The 15192-nt window shown below is 51.8% G+C and overlaps 1 protein-coding gene across 3 annotated transcripts in view; it reads right to left on the reverse strand.

The window, feature by feature from the left end:
- EPHA10 (EPH receptor A10) overlaps positions 1-15192 on the reverse strand; it is a 40786-nt gene that overhangs the window by 18208 nt on the left and 7386 nt on the right. For all 3 annotated transcript variants that reach the window (XM_065697519.1, XM_065697521.1, XM_065697520.1), the window contains 2 exons: positions 5009-5164; positions 3997-4326 (listed from right to left, as the gene is read on the reverse strand). In XM_065697519.1, coding sequence (XP_065553591.1) covers positions 3997-4326; positions 5009-5164 — 486 coding nt within the window. The remainder of the gene's footprint in view (positions 1-3996; positions 4327-5008; positions 5165-15192) is intronic.

A 15192-nucleotide genomic window follows, 5' to 3' on the forward strand; every position in this document is an offset into this window, starting at 1 on the left:
ATGGGAAATGGCACAAAAGCCTCTCAAAAGTGTGGCTCTGGGCTGCCCAACCTGCCCTTCACAGCATCAGCCCAGACATGGCTGGAAGCCACGGTCCTCCCTGCATCACCCTGGTAAGCATCATGGACCAGAGCACAGCCGGGTGAACAAGCTGCAGTGACCCTGCCCAAGCACAATGAAAGCTGCATGGGGAAATCAGCTATTTCTGGCTTGTCCTGCTTCTCCTGCAAAAACCAAGGTGTTTGCTGGACCCTGAGCATCCCACAAAGATTCCTATGGAGAGGAGCAAGTCCCTGGAAAGTCAACTTAAGTGTCCGTGAAATGCTGTGGTTATTATTTAGCTCATTAATCTTTGCTGAGGAAAAAAAGTCCTCCTGATGTTTTATTCATGATGATTTGCTTGTTGATTCCAGGTCCCTTTGGCTTCTGCTGAAAGAGCAGCCAAGAGCCCCCTGTGCTCGTGTGAGCGCAGCACCAGCAGGAAGCCCCATGTCCTCCTGTGGCTCTTCAAACACCCATGATGAGCAAGGCTGAATATGCACCGCTTTGGCTCCAAACCCTGCAAACTGCTCCTGGTTTCCACTTCATCAGAGCCAGGTTTAGGCTGGTCCAGGCTGCTGCTGTTGGAGCAGAGCCTTGCAGACACACGCTGACCCACATGCACAAACAGGAACACACAGCACGCTCACAGCTCGTCACTGGACAGCAGAGTAATCCCCACCACGAGCCCTTGGCCTCTGCAGGAGCGCACATCACTGCTTGTTGTATGGAACAACAAGTGATACGGGCAGCTGAGATCAGCCCAACACTCCACTTGGGTTTTGCTCCTGTAAACTAAGTGCTCCTTGTTGGTTTATATGATTCCCATCAATAAATCATCACACAGATGCCCTCCCGTATCTCTGAATCTACCAAACAGACTGAAAACACCTCAACAAGTGGTCCTGACTGTTAACAAAGTCATCAGGAATAATCACACTTGGTGATGGGCTGTAGAGCAGAACCCACGGTACATGCCAGAAAAGCAGGCGCTAGCCTCAAACATGTCTAAAAAGGCATTAAAGAAAATCACACAGACTATAAAGCATTTCACACTGTGAAAAAAAACATGTTCCCCATCAATATTTTAAGCTCCCCCAACATTGCCTCTATTCTGAAAAAGCAAACATTAAATTATTCAGCACTGTGCCTCATTTCACACACTCCCTTCAGCTGGATGTGGGTTTAGTCCTCTTAATTAACCAGTCTACCAGCAGAAAAGGAGTAAAACCAGGGGTAGGCACCGTGTCCCTCCAATGAACAGCCCATTGCATCCACAACCCAAAGAGGGACAACAGCAAGCACCGTTCCTCTCTAAGATGAAGCAGAACCAAGAGCGCCCGTAGCAGGAAGAGCCTCTTTGGTGCCCACCCGTCCCCAGGAACGCCCTCTCCACACCTTTCCATTGCCAGGGCAGCAGAGCAGACACAGCCCATCCGCTGGTGCTGTCTGCTGGTCCCCATACGGGGTGAGCAGCCATTGGGTGGACAGAGCTTGCCATCACCCTGAGCATCCCTGCCACCCTGCAGCGCAGCACTGGGGACAGCCCACCTCCTCTCCAACACAGCAAACGCATTGGCCACTGCCCCAAGCAACTCCTGCCCCAGGGTCCTTCTTTCCTAACCAAGAAAAGCAGCCTCATCAGCTCCTATGAAGCTCTTCCAGGGGGGGATCTTGCTGCATGGATGGCAAAGACCCCCCCAAGCCCAGCCCCTCATCCTGCAGACCCATTGTCCCCTCTTGCTGGGGCTGGGCTGCACACGCAGAGAACTCCACAAGACCTAATTCAGCACAAACCACTTCTCCACAGCCTCAGAGAGGAGAATGCATTTCAGCACTGGCTGCATTATTAATCTGCAACAGATTTAAAAGCCCTTTAAGATCGGAGCCGATCCCTGCCGGGAATATAAATGACATCGTCCCAGAGCAGGCATTTACATAGCTAATGCAGCTCTACTCCTGCAGGTAAACAGCTCCCTTCTTTCCTCAAACACTTTTATTTAGTCCCATGCTGGGGCTCGATTAGAAAAAACACAGTATTAATTTGGCCTCCTGCAGACTAAATAGCATCTTTTCTTTTCCCCTGCGAACACAACGAACTGCTAATTCCCCCTTGGGACTGCCGAAGGGGAAGGGCAGTGTGAAAGCTGCATTCGGAGCTATATTTAGAGGAGCAGAGATCTGACAGCTAAATAGGGTCTTGTTTCTTTGTTTAATTTTTCCTCTGAAGCTGCAGCTTCCCCGCTGCTGCAAATGACTCCTGCGAGCATCGCATCGCAGCCACCAAGGAAGCCACCACTGCTTGTGACCCCTCTGAAGCCTTCCCTTTCTCCGACCATCTCCCCCTCTTCGCCCATAGCTGCAGGTTCATCATGACTGTCACTTCATGCCCATGGTGCCGAAGGAGAGCAACCGGGTAGCAGGGCAGCCTGGCGCTGTCTCAGGAGGGGACACCTTCAGCAGCACAAGATTGAAGTGTTCTAAGAAGCTTCCTGAGCCTCAGCTGCTTGGCTAATTGTGAGCCACCATCTGCATCCGGAGACTCGACAGCTCCACAAGAGACATTGATTCCGAACACTTCACAAGATTAATTATGCCATATTCTTCAGGCGCATTTCAGCTCCTTCAGGAGTATGCAGCCTCGAGTGAGGGGCTGAGATTCCCACTTACCCAGAAGAAAAGCTGTACTGAACAAACAGCTAAGGCGTGCATCGCTATGATGGAGCGGTTGCGTCACTCCACACAAAGCACAAGGCACTTAATGCCCTTACCCAGCCTCTTGTCCCCAGCTCAGACCTGATGCTCCAGGTGACGAGGCAGCTTCAACCCCTCTTCCCTCTGCCTGACACCAGGAGGAAGGCTCTGGATGAATGGCTCATTATTAGACCTTGTCAAGCTCGCCCTTCCCGAGCCCGTATGCTGGCTCAGGAATAGCCTGAGCTCAGGAGACACAAGATCTTCCCAGAGCTAAATCCATCCTTGAACAGCAAAGATCCTAATGAGGAGCGACACCTCCACCGAAGAGCAGTCTGCAGCACAGCGTCCACCCCACGGATGCGCAGGAACCATTATAGGAGGGAAGGGAAAGCAACAACGTGTGCACAAACACTTGATCAAGCGGTGGGAAAATTAGTTATAACAAGATCAAAGTTTAATCTGTTCAGATGAAATTGTTGGCCGATTCCTGCCAGGAGGCACGTGAGGATCATCCGTCTCCATTAACCGTGGCTTGGCAAAGGGGGTTCATGCAGATTCGTAGCATAACCACAGAGGAACAGGCAAGGACACAAGGCAGAGGTGGTTCTCCTTAGGCACAACCAAGGAGGGATCAAGCCCCTCTGGCCACCCAGGGCAAGGCTGCCCCTCACATAAGGGAACATAAACGTGATGTGAGGTGGAAGAGCATGAAACCGTCACAGACCAGGACAGAAGAGAAAGATTAAATCAATTTGACAAGGGCCTGTAGGGACAGGCCAAGGGGAATGGCTTGAACCTGCCCGAGGGGAGACTGAGCTGAGCTCTTAGGCAGAAGCTCTTCCCTGTGAGGGTGCTGAGGCGCTGGCACAGGGTGCCCAGAGAAGCTGTGGCTGCCCCATCCCTGGCAGTGCTCAAGGCCAGGTTGGACACAGGGGCTTGGAGCAAGCGGCTCCAGTGAAAGGGGTCCCTGCCTGTGGCAGGGGTTGGAGCTGGAGGAGCTTTAAGGTCCCTTCAACCCAAACCATTCCCTATTCTGACTTTATCCTCTTGTTTTCAACACGAGCAGCGCTGCCTGCCCCTTCCTGAAAGCAGACTCGGCTCTAGCGCAGTTTAGTGATTGTGTTACATGGACAACACAGGGTCCACAGCTTCTCTGGGCACCCTGTGCCAGCGCCTCAGCACCCTCACAGGGAAGAGCTTCTCCCTTACACCCACCCCGACCCTCCCCTGTGAAACCACCCTGATGGGTCACATCTGTACCTGCGAGGCCGGTGGAGACGTTGACCTCAGCGTATTGCGGGCTGATGCCCGAGACGCCGTTGAGGGCGGCCACGCGGATGGTGTAGTTGACGTGGGGCAGGAGGTTGACGAGGGTCACGGTGCGCTCCACCAGCCCCGTCTGCTGCGGCACGAAGCCCACGCTGCTGCCGCACTGCTCGCAGCGGCCCCGCGGAGCCGCGGGGCACCGCACGCACCACAGGCTGTAGGTGAGGTCGCTCCGGCCGCCCGCATCCGCCGGAGCGCTCCATTCCAGCACCAGGGATGACTGCCGCAGGCTGTAGACCAGGTTTCTCGGGGCGGAGGGTGGGCCTGGAAGCAGAAGAGCATCGTAGGTCACAGAGCATCATCAGCGCTACCCAGGGTGAAGGGCAAACCTATGGGAGCAGCAGCATAGGCGCTGGTGGTACAGCAAGAGCGCGTGGTCGCAGGTAGCACGAAGGGATGTGGATGCATTGATGGGTGCAGCACAGTGGGGACACCAAAGGGAGGATTCCCACTGGAGGAGTGTGTCTGCACAGCAAGGCACAGCTCACACAGCACCCAGAACCGCCTTGGGGCTCAGCTGCAGGGACCCCACCACCCGTCAGACACCCTTGGGCAGAGCAGGCGGGTTTCTCGTCACTGGAGAGCATCCATCACTGGAGAAGCTGGAGTCCAATCCAATTAACTAGAGGCCATTTAATTAAAATCTGTCAACTCTATTGACTAAATGACTGCGCTCGGGTTTTGCTGGGGAGCCTACAAGCCCGACCTCACGTCTGTCTCACCAGCCTGCAGCCTCAGCCTGCGAGCTGTATGGCACAGGGACAGACCCCACATCCCCTCCCTGCTGCAGCAGTACCACAGTGCAGACAGGACTCCCCTGTACCCAGGTGAAGCGCCCATGCATGGGGCCTCAGACAACATCCCGGGCATCCCCTGGCTCTGTGCTGCAGGACACTCTGGATCCCTATTTCCTCGCTTTACAAGGAGATGCTGCAGCGAGACCTACGTGTGCAGGAGGCAGATGGTGGGTCTGATGGAGACCTGGAGTAGTTCTTCTGGCACGAACAGAACGTGGAGGCTTCCTCATGTGTAAAGCTGTGCTCAGGGCAGGGAGAGCAGAGAGGGAGACGGGGGGAAAGCTTGTAGAATCCAGGGAGGCAAGCTGAAAAGACAGAGAGAGTTATGGAATCATGGAATCCCAGATTGGTTTGGGTTGGAAGGGACCTTAAAGCTCCTCCAGCTCCGACCCCTGCCACGGGCAGGGACCCCTTCCACTGGAGCAGCTTGCTCCAAGCCCCTGTGTCCAACCTGGCCTTGAGCACTGCCAGGGATGGGACAAGGAAGAACACCACAAGGTGAATTTGGGACACGTTCGATGACTCCATTTCCCTGTACTCTTGTACATCCTTTACCTACCACAGGCCAGTAAATACAACCCCCCAAGCTCCTCGCCTTCAGCCCTGCATGACCCTGGCACCAAGGAGATGTGCCTTTGGTTTGACCCAAAAGGGACATTTGGATGCTGCAGCTCTGCACTGACTTCCAGGCTGGAGGAATGATCAGATGTCAGCAAGGCATGAAGGGAGCTGGAGGCTCTGGAGGGATGTGGAGGATGAGGTGGCTGCAGAAACATGCAGGACATGGAAAACACACAGCTCTGGGTTTAAATGGCAGGTGAGCAAAGCCGAAATGACACCGGAGCCACAGCAAGACTCAGCAACAACCCCAAAAGGGGAGGAATATTGAAAAGGGAGAAGTTGGAGGCCTCATCCATCACCAGAGCTTCAGACACAAACCCAAGCCATGAGGCCACGCCAGCAGCAGCTACAGCTTTATCGCTGTGCATCGTACACAGTCACTGTGGGCAGCCAGGCACGTGCTGGAGTTAACCAGCTGCAGGATAAATCTGCTTTAACAGGGCAGACCCGAGCTTCCCTTTGAAAAGCATCTTTGACAGACAAACAACTCGCACACCGGACAAGGATTTGCTTGATCTTCACTACAAGTAGCTCGCAGCCTCCAAGCAATATCCCTGCTAGGACACCCAGAGGCTGCATGAAAGACTTTCCACTTTACAAACCCAACAAAAAAGGCTGTAAAACTCCATAAAGGAGCTGGCAACAGCTTCAGTTTGACCTTAAAACATCTGAAAAGGAAACAGCCTTTTGTGTGTGCGCGCCTGGCGTCGCTGGTGGCCCCAGCACCAGGGACTGGAGCCGGTGCAGGGGCTGGCAGGAGTTTGGCTCAGCGGGATCTCGTGTTTTGCTTGGCTTCTGCATCCTCTTGCTGTGGTGCGGCTGTCTCCTACCCCTTCATCAGCTCCCGGGATGCTTAAACTTAATCACTTGTAAAGCTCCTCGATGAGCAGCTCCGCTCGCGCAGTCCCTCTCTTATCATCTTTAAGGAGCTGGCTGCTGAGACTCTTCCTTTCCAAGCAGATGATGCTGATGCACTCCGGTTCATTAATTTTTAGCATGATATAAAACTGGCAGCTACAGCTGTGAGCTGAGGACAAAGCACCAGGCTCAGCACAGGGCAGAGAGGATCCTTGCTTGAGATGGGAGCATTTAAGGGGACGTTATTCCGCCTACCACAGAGCCCTTGGAACTCAGGGCATTCGCACACGGGGAGGGACCGCAGCACCGTGGCTGAGGTTTGTACTCCCAATGGTCCCTTCGTCCCTTGGGCTGCCGGCACATGACAAACAGCAGCTTGGCAGAGCTGAGAGCAGCCGCACACAGCGGAGACTTTTCCTTTGCATCCATAAGAGACACATTTCAAGAGCTGCCCAAAAGCCCTGCTTTTGCCCCACAAGACCCTGTGCTGTTGTCACCCAACGCAAGCAAAACCTGTGGGAAGCAGATTTGGGCTTCTCAGGCCCACTCCAGCCATGCCCAAGCAACAAACAGAGACTTCCCTGTATCTGAGGTTGATTTGGATTAGACATTAGGCACAAGCTCTTCCCTGTGAGGGTGCTGAGGCGCTGGCACAGGGTGCCCAGAGAAGCTGTGGCTGCCCCATCCCTGGCAGTGCTCAAGGCCAGGTTGGACACAGGGGCTTGGAGCAAGCTGCTCCAGTGGAAGGGGTCCCTGCCCGGGGCAGGGGTTGGAGCTGGAGGAGCTTTAGGGTCCCTTCAACCCAAACCAGGCTGGGATTCTGTGATTCCCTGAACACTTGAGCATTTCCTCCCAGCTCTGCAGTTGTGACCCAAGGGGTCCAAGAGCCGGGGCTCAGAACCAGCCTTCTTCCAGTAGCTGGAGGCCACGGGGAGATGTGCACCCTGAGAGCAGAGCCAGGACGGGAAGGGGCTCATGGGCTCCGGTGCTGCACGTAACTGCTGCAGCTCCAGCTCCTGCTCACCCCTCGCTGCAGGGAGCAGCCCACCCATCCCATCCCTGCATCAAAGCCTCGACGCTGGTGCGCAATGCCTGCGCGCATCCTTTGTCAGGCAGAACACAACAGATCAGTCCTGTTTACAAACCGGATGGGAGCTGGGCACTAAAGCCTGAGCACAGAGCTGCCATTCCTTGGATTTAAAGGTGAGCCTGACAGCCACGTACGTGTGACATCTCGCCGTAGGGAATGGAACATCTTCAATTAGAAGGCTCTTTGGAGCTGTTCCTCAGTGTTTTCTAAGAGCTGGAAGTTTACAGAAGTCTCTGTCAGGAGGTGAGTTAATAACCGTACAAAACACCTCAGGCTGCAGCTCCCATAAACACAGGCACCACGACCCCGCATGAGCACATCCCACGAGGAGCCGGTGGGTTTGCTGTTAACTCTGCTCCTTGCTTGCCTGCACCTTACACTTGGGGAGAACAAAAGCACCCCGGCACATGTGATGCATCATGTGTGCATCTCCGTTTCTTTTCTCAGATAAACTCCCACCCTCTTCCACCTCATCCCACAAGTGTTTTTCTTGGTCCCCAGCTGGTTTCAGTGTCCCTGTGATTTCACAGTGCTCATTTTTGCCGTGGGTACGTGACAGCTCGCAAGAGATCAGGCCATCAGTTTATAGAATGAAATCCTCTTTTTTTCCCCTATGCTATTTTCTAGCCTGTTCCTCGTCCTCTGCTACTACTGCAACTTAATTATGAAATAATAAAATTCAATAAGCCATTCTCCTAGAGCCAAAGAGAAGCAGCAGGATGGGTCAGACAGATTAATTGCCTCTCTCCAGCTCCATCATTTCTGCCCACACAAGCTACTCCCTGTTCACCAGGCATGCCTTATTCGTTTCACTGACAGAGAGAGCACGTATTCCCTCCTTGATAGAACACTGTATGCACACATGAGCAAACCAGTAGCAGAACAAGCAGCATTGATCTGTGCTGCAGCTTGGCAGATTACCTGGCATGATGCACCCATGGGAAAGGTTTTCTCTTACCAACTCATCCAGCACAGCCCCTCAGACAAGAGCAGATGGCTCTATCAAGAGAAGGCAACGTCCTCTTTCATGCCCAGTCTGTGCCTTAGGGAGAGCAGGGGCAATTAAGGATGCAGAGATGCAAAATGCACCGTTTCCCACTCAGCTGGCATGGGGCAGCTTCGGTTTGCCCTCCGCAGCAGTTCAGACATCTCCATCCCACCGCCACATGAAGCCTGCCAACCAGATTTTCCCTCCAGTGGCTCCTAGGCAGAACCTTCCTCTCCAGCCAGGGATTTGGGAGTCACAGCCCCAAGGATGCTGAAGCTTCTCCTTCACCAGCAAGGATCTCAACATTTCCTAAGCCACGGTGAGCTGCATGTTCAAGTTTCGCCTTAAAAAGTGCCTGATTAAGGAGCAAAAAGGGCACCAGAGCTTGCACAGCTTTATCTTGTTAATCCACGACCAGTGATTACAAGTGACTCACTAAGTGCACCAAGGAGGAAAACCCGACTGCAGGACACAGGCTGTGTAAGCACCAGGGTTGATCATAGGTCACTGTTCAAGTGAAGCATGGCCAAGATTTCGCATGCAGCAGTAAAATGAAGTTATCCATCACTCTGGCAGTATCCACCAGCTGGTCAGCAGCCTTTACCTTGTGCACTTATGGCTGTCAGCTGGTGCAGCGATGGGCTTCTCCAGCAATTCAGTTAACCTTCGTTTTCTTTTTGGAAGCATGAACCCCACTGACAAGCAGGAAACTGGGACAGAACAACCACATGACTTGCACAAAGACATCCAAGACAAACAGGACCAAGAACAGGACTCGGGTCTCTGGAGGTGCAGGCAGCACATTGACCGCACAACCAGACCGGAGCTGGCCCTTAAGGATCCACAGCTTTGCTCTGCATGTTGGCTTACACACAGGCAAGGGAAAAAATGGCTTTTAACCAAATGAGAGCAAACTGATTCCTATTCCCACAGCCTTTTGGCTACGCGCTGCTCCTGCTGCTGTTCTCCCATGGAGCAGTTCAGCTCAATGCAAAGCTTCCTCCCAGAGAGCATCCCTCTCACCATAGATCCACAGCTTCCACATGCAACCTCCCCAAGACCACAGCCCAGTAGCACGTCTGGCTGCAATTGTACTGGCAGCAGCTCTCCTCCCAAGGAAAAGACAACATTCCCTAAAAGAGCAGAAATCCAGGCGGAGCGAGCCAAGGTGCTGTCCCAGGTTGAAAGGATATTTCCCCTCTGCCACCAGCTCACCTGGGGACCACGGGCCGGTGGCTGCATCCTGGGGAGATGCTGCAGATGTCAAGGGCAAATGAGTCCAATGGGACTTTCCTACACCCATACATGGTATTGAAGGGACCTTAAAGTTCCAACCCCTTGTCATGGGCAGGGACAACTTCCACTAGACCGGGCTGCTTTGAGCCCCATCCAACCTGGCCTTGTCTACAGCAACACTGCTCCAGACACATCGCGGGGTGCAGTAAAACCAAAAACCCATTTCCCGCGGCTTACACAAGTCTCTTCTAATTAAAAAGTTCATCACTTTGCAGAGAGGAAGGGGCTGAGACCTAAGTAAATACTGAAGCTTAGCATGAAATATTAAGAGAATGAGCACAGATGGAAGATTAAATACTGGGCTGAAATTGCTTTGTGTCACAGATTTAGGAATAAAGCTACTTAACTCAGACAACTTCACATTAATGTTAATAGAAAATCGGGCAAAACTGATCAAACATACTTCCTGCCCATCTAATTGCTGGAAAAAATGAGTTACACAGGTCGAGGGTCCAGTAGTGACCATGCTGCAGGGTGGAGGGGATGGGAAGGGGCACACAGCACAGCCACATGTGCATGAGCACACCCTCACCAGCATCAGTGCCTGTTAAAGACCACAGCCTTGGGTCAGCTCCTCTGGGTACCAGCAGGACAAACCCCTCAGTGGCTGTGGAAGGCATTTGCTGTCTCAGGAGCGAGCTCCAGCAATGCCCTCGTAGCCACGCTCATCCCTCCTTGCTGCCTGGTATCGTTTTCCTCATATCAGAGTTTGTTGGTTTGCTTTCAGCCCCCTCTGCTTCTACTCTTAATGCTTCTGATGGGTTCTGCCCTGCTTTTCCCCTCCTCAAGCTGTCTCAGGTCAGCTTCTTGACCCACAAACCTTGCAGATAGCTTCGAAGGCAGGAAAACAACCCCATGAAGGACACTGCCTGCGTTAGCACTATTGAGCTTCCCCATGTTGCTGAACCCCTGCAGATAGCAGAAGAGCCGCTTGCGTGCCAGCGTGAATCAATAACGCCTGCGGTTTCACTCAGAACGCCTATACAGTCATTTATAATTAACACTACAACTCCGTTGTCTTCCAAAATCAATTCCTTGCCATTTTTTGTCACAGAATTGTATTTGACAAAGTTCATCTGCTTTTAATGTGTGTTAATTTGCTCTGCTGAAGTAGGCATTCATAAAAACACTGGTTAGGAAGGGCAGCAGCTCAGGGAAGCTAACAGCCACACCAAGGGGGTGCTGCAGCAAGAACCATTGCAGCACCCATGGGTCAAGGCACCCCAGCAGAGCCACAGTCCCTCCCGGCAAAGGACAGACTTGGAGCATTGAGCTTCTAGATTTTCATCCAACCTTCACCTAGCAATGGTCAAACGTGCCATTGCAACCATCAGAATAGGATGGGGGGAAAACACACAAGACAAAGGTCTACATCATTATGAGGGTCCTATCTAAGTCAGTGTCCAGACTGGAACCTTCCATTCCCTACAGGCAGGCCTGCTCTGTCATCTGCCCAGCGCAGGCAGGATGCAGAGCATCCTCCTTCCCACTCACCCCATCCCTGGGGTCCTTCCTTCCAACACACAGCCCATACTTGAGCTATTGGCACACCAGTGCCCATCTTACACCAGCAGCACGGAGAACGGATGTGTATGTGCCTGTCATTAACGTACCTTGAGGCACACTAAAGGTCCACACGCTACGCACTGCATCGACATCCATTTCTCATGTCCCTGCAAGCTCACCGTCATCATCAGTCCTATAAAATATGAAGTTGTTCTCAATGTGTCTCGCGGGAGCTATTGCTGCTGCTGACCCCTCCCTGGACCAGGCTGGCACATCCAGCCTCCATCTATCTTAATTCCATTATCAAGCCAAGCAAGTCACTATTTATTACGTTCCAAACACTTCATCAACGCCTAAGAGGAGAGGTGCTTCAATGCCAGCACAGCAGCAGGAGGGACAGGGCAGCAGGCCCAAGGAGGAACAGAAAGGTCAGCACTGGAATGGATATCCTGGAAGGACGGCTGTCAGGGAATGCCTGCGGACAAGGACAAGTTGCCCAAAACCAGACAGGGCACCTTGTACAAAACATACCGACAAAATACAGTGCCAGTGGTGTATTGAGCTGGTCAAAGAGCCTCGTCAACAAACGTCCTTGGGTAATAGAGAGGCTCCTGTCTTCCCTTTCCACGCTGGCTTTGCAATCTTGCCTTGTCTTATTGCAAAAGCTATAATCAATACTTTGCAGGCAGAGAGCGATGCTGTTACAGAGCCCCACGGCGAGCAAGGGAAAGAAATCGTGTCCAATCTCCGCACCTGAGCAAGAGGGACAAAGTCAGCGCGAAGGAGCGATCAATACGAGCACTGGATCCGGTACCTTGGTTCCTTGCCTGCCACGATGGGCATTTCAGGCTGCACCACCTGGGTGAAATCAAAAGCATCTTAGCCTCTAACTTCTTTTTTAGTTTCAGTAATTGGTTTTCAATAGCATTCCTCAGCAGCTGACAGTCCGGCACATTCCCAGCATCTCCAAAACCTTTAGGACAAGGCTCCTCTGTAATTTTTGCCCTTGCTAAATGATTTGAAGAGCACTGAAATGAAAACCTACATCCAGAGGCTAAATCTTTGTGCATCTCCAACAATGAGCTCTTAATAGCTGAAAATTAAATTCACTGATTTAGCCCAAAAGCAAATTAAATACCCAAAAATATTAAGACAATCTTGAAATATATAAAAGAATACATCCGCTTGAATTCAGTGCTATGGCAGAACCTCATGGCTATTGATGCTGGAATGTTCCTCAAGGACACATTCGAGCAGGCACATCCACTGAGCCAACTGCAGTTTACTGGTGTCTCTCCCAGCTCCCCAAATGATTCCCTGTGAAGGAGTGACTGACCTGCATCCCCAACACACCCGGTCCTGCCAAGTGCATCCCCTCACCCAAACTCAGCCTCAGGCAAAAGATGCTTCCCCTGTATTACAACACAATAGCCGTGCCCATCCAGCAGGCATGCACGTCCATCCAGCAGCCAGGTGTCTATAACCTTAAGTCTAACAAAAATTTGGCAAATGAATTGTGCTGCTTGTAATTTTCTGAGTACTTTGCTCTAAAATTAAGTGTCATCGTGTAATTTGTGTCTGGCTCTGCCACCATTTCCATAGCCATAATTATTTCAGACACACTGTAAAACAGCAATATAATATGCGATCCCGAATAATAAATATCCCCAAGCTTGATCATTACTCCAAAAAGGGACTGAAGAGAAAGCATATTTTACATGGGGGGTTCATAGGCATGACTGATGGAAAGCGGCATCTACCAGGAGACATCACAGCTATCACAGGAGCTGCTGCTAATGGATGGATGGAGGTGGATGCTCCAAATTCATTTAGCACAAAGCTCTCTATGCCTTCCAATTGTTACCCTGCCCAGGTCACAGAGGTGCTCCAGACACATCCTTACTAGAACACAGACGCAAGAGGAGAAAGCCAAACCATAATTCATAAGGCAAATTGAAGTATGAATTTCCTCTGGGATTATTCCTTCAGCAACAGGCACGGATTTACTCCCGCCCCCACTTGATGTGTTGCCCCCCCATTTCCCACCCCACAAGTACCCCATGAAGCCACGGCATGCCTGGCTCCAGCCCTGACAAGCGCTGCTAAACCTGCACATCAGCACCGGCCCTGCTGTGCCTGTCTGTGGGATGCTGGTGGCTGCATCAGTGATGAAAGCAAAAGCTGGTGCTTTGTGCAACTTAGAGAATCCCAGGAGGAAAAATAAACTTATTATGCATAATACTCAAGCATCACTCAGAAGACAGAATAAACTCCACAAGCACATACAGGTTTGTAAGCTAACCTATAAAAGATGAAACAAATCAAAAGCCCCAGGCGCTGCACATTTGGATCCATTAATTTTTGTACTTAAACAGGAAAGCGGACCTCAGGCTTCAGGAGGTATCTTCCCACTACCTGACAAAATACTGTCATTTAATTCTCTCAATGTCTCTAACTTCCAATTGAACTATTTATTTTTCCACCTAAGGACACTGTAGCAACACAATGCCTTGGTGGGACACAAGCAACACAGAGGAAAGCATCCCACCAATACCATTTCCCACTCCTGCCCCAAACCTTTGCCCAGCAAGAGCAAGCCCTGGCCATACAGAACACACACACACACAGAGTCCCCAAAAGCATCTTCCAGAAGGAGACAGCCTGCTCAGCAAACCTCATCTGGTCTTCGGATGCTTTCCTTCCTCCCTCCCTCTCACATCCACCAAGCCCCAGCAGGAGCATCACTGCCCGCTGGCCCCTCGCAGCAGCGAGCTGCTGATGCGCAAGGCAGCCGCGCAGCCCTTGAGACTTGCAAGGACAGCAGCCTCGCGCCGAGCTTGCTGTCATTAAGAGAAAGATGGTGTCAGGAGCTCTCAGGGCCAGGCCACTGCTTTGGGGCTCCTTTTTTTCCCCTGGTTTTAAAGCTGATGTCTGCAAATTCAGCGGCAGAGGAAAGGCACCAGCACAGCCTGGTGCAGGCAGGAGGGTGTTGCCATGCACTGCTGCTGCCCACAGCCCCCCCACACCCAACCCGAGCACTGGTGGCTTCCAAAGCAGAAACTCATCCCAAGCTCGCACTCCTTTGCCAAAGCAGCCTGGGGCTCCTGCCTTTAGCACAAACACCTCTCTACCTGCATCTCTCAATGCAGACATGGGAATGGATCCATTGATTTCCCTCTCCCAAAGAAGAGAAGAGACAAACGCTGCCGTCGGGTACCACAGCCAGGCAGAGGCACACATAGGGGCAGCCTATGATGAGTGTAAAATGAATGAGTGATGAGTCAATGGATGAGTGTAAAATGAATGGGTGATGAGTCTATGGATGGGTGTAAAATGAGCGGGTCCAACATCAGTGTAAGCTCTCTCCCCACATTCAGCTTATGATGTTGAGAAGCAACAAGGCAAGCACTAAAAGGGGAGGTACAACAGGACACAGATGGGAAGATGGGGCTTTTTAAAAGCAAGGGCTTTCTCTATTGCAGCACTTCCCTTTGGAAAATAAAACTCCAGGTCTTCCTTTTAAATCTGCTCAGTGTTGACCAAGTGTAAGCCCAAGTAATAGCTGGCAGCAATGAAGAAACTGCTCTATTTCACACTATTTACAGCTGCGGTTTTTTGTCCTCAAACCCGGTACTCACACCAGGCAGGATGATCTTCTCAAAAGCTTTGCTTATCAGTTTCTACCCCTATTATTCAAGAAACCAAGCACAGGAAAGATGCTATTGACATGCCTGCGATGTGTAGCAAGGCACAATCTGCTCACTGCTCACTGGCGCTAGGACAAGAAGTTATAAGCTTAAGTGACTGCAAGAGCGATTTGTACTAGACATAAAGCCAGGCAGGCAGCAAAGGCATCACTGGAGGGCTTTGAGAGAAGGATAAAGTGATCCAGAGGAGACCTACAGCACCCAAGAGCCCATCCACAGCGGCAGAAGCAGCCTGCCCTCTGCATGGGCACAGGCCTGTCTGGAATT

This window comes from Lathamus discolor, chromosome 18, assembly GCF_037157495.1.
Source record: "Lathamus discolor isolate bLatDis1 chromosome 18, bLatDis1.hap1, whole genome shotgun sequence".
In the NCBI taxonomy this organism is placed as follows: domain Eukaryota; kingdom Metazoa; phylum Chordata; class Aves; order Psittaciformes; family Psittacidae; genus Lathamus; species Lathamus discolor.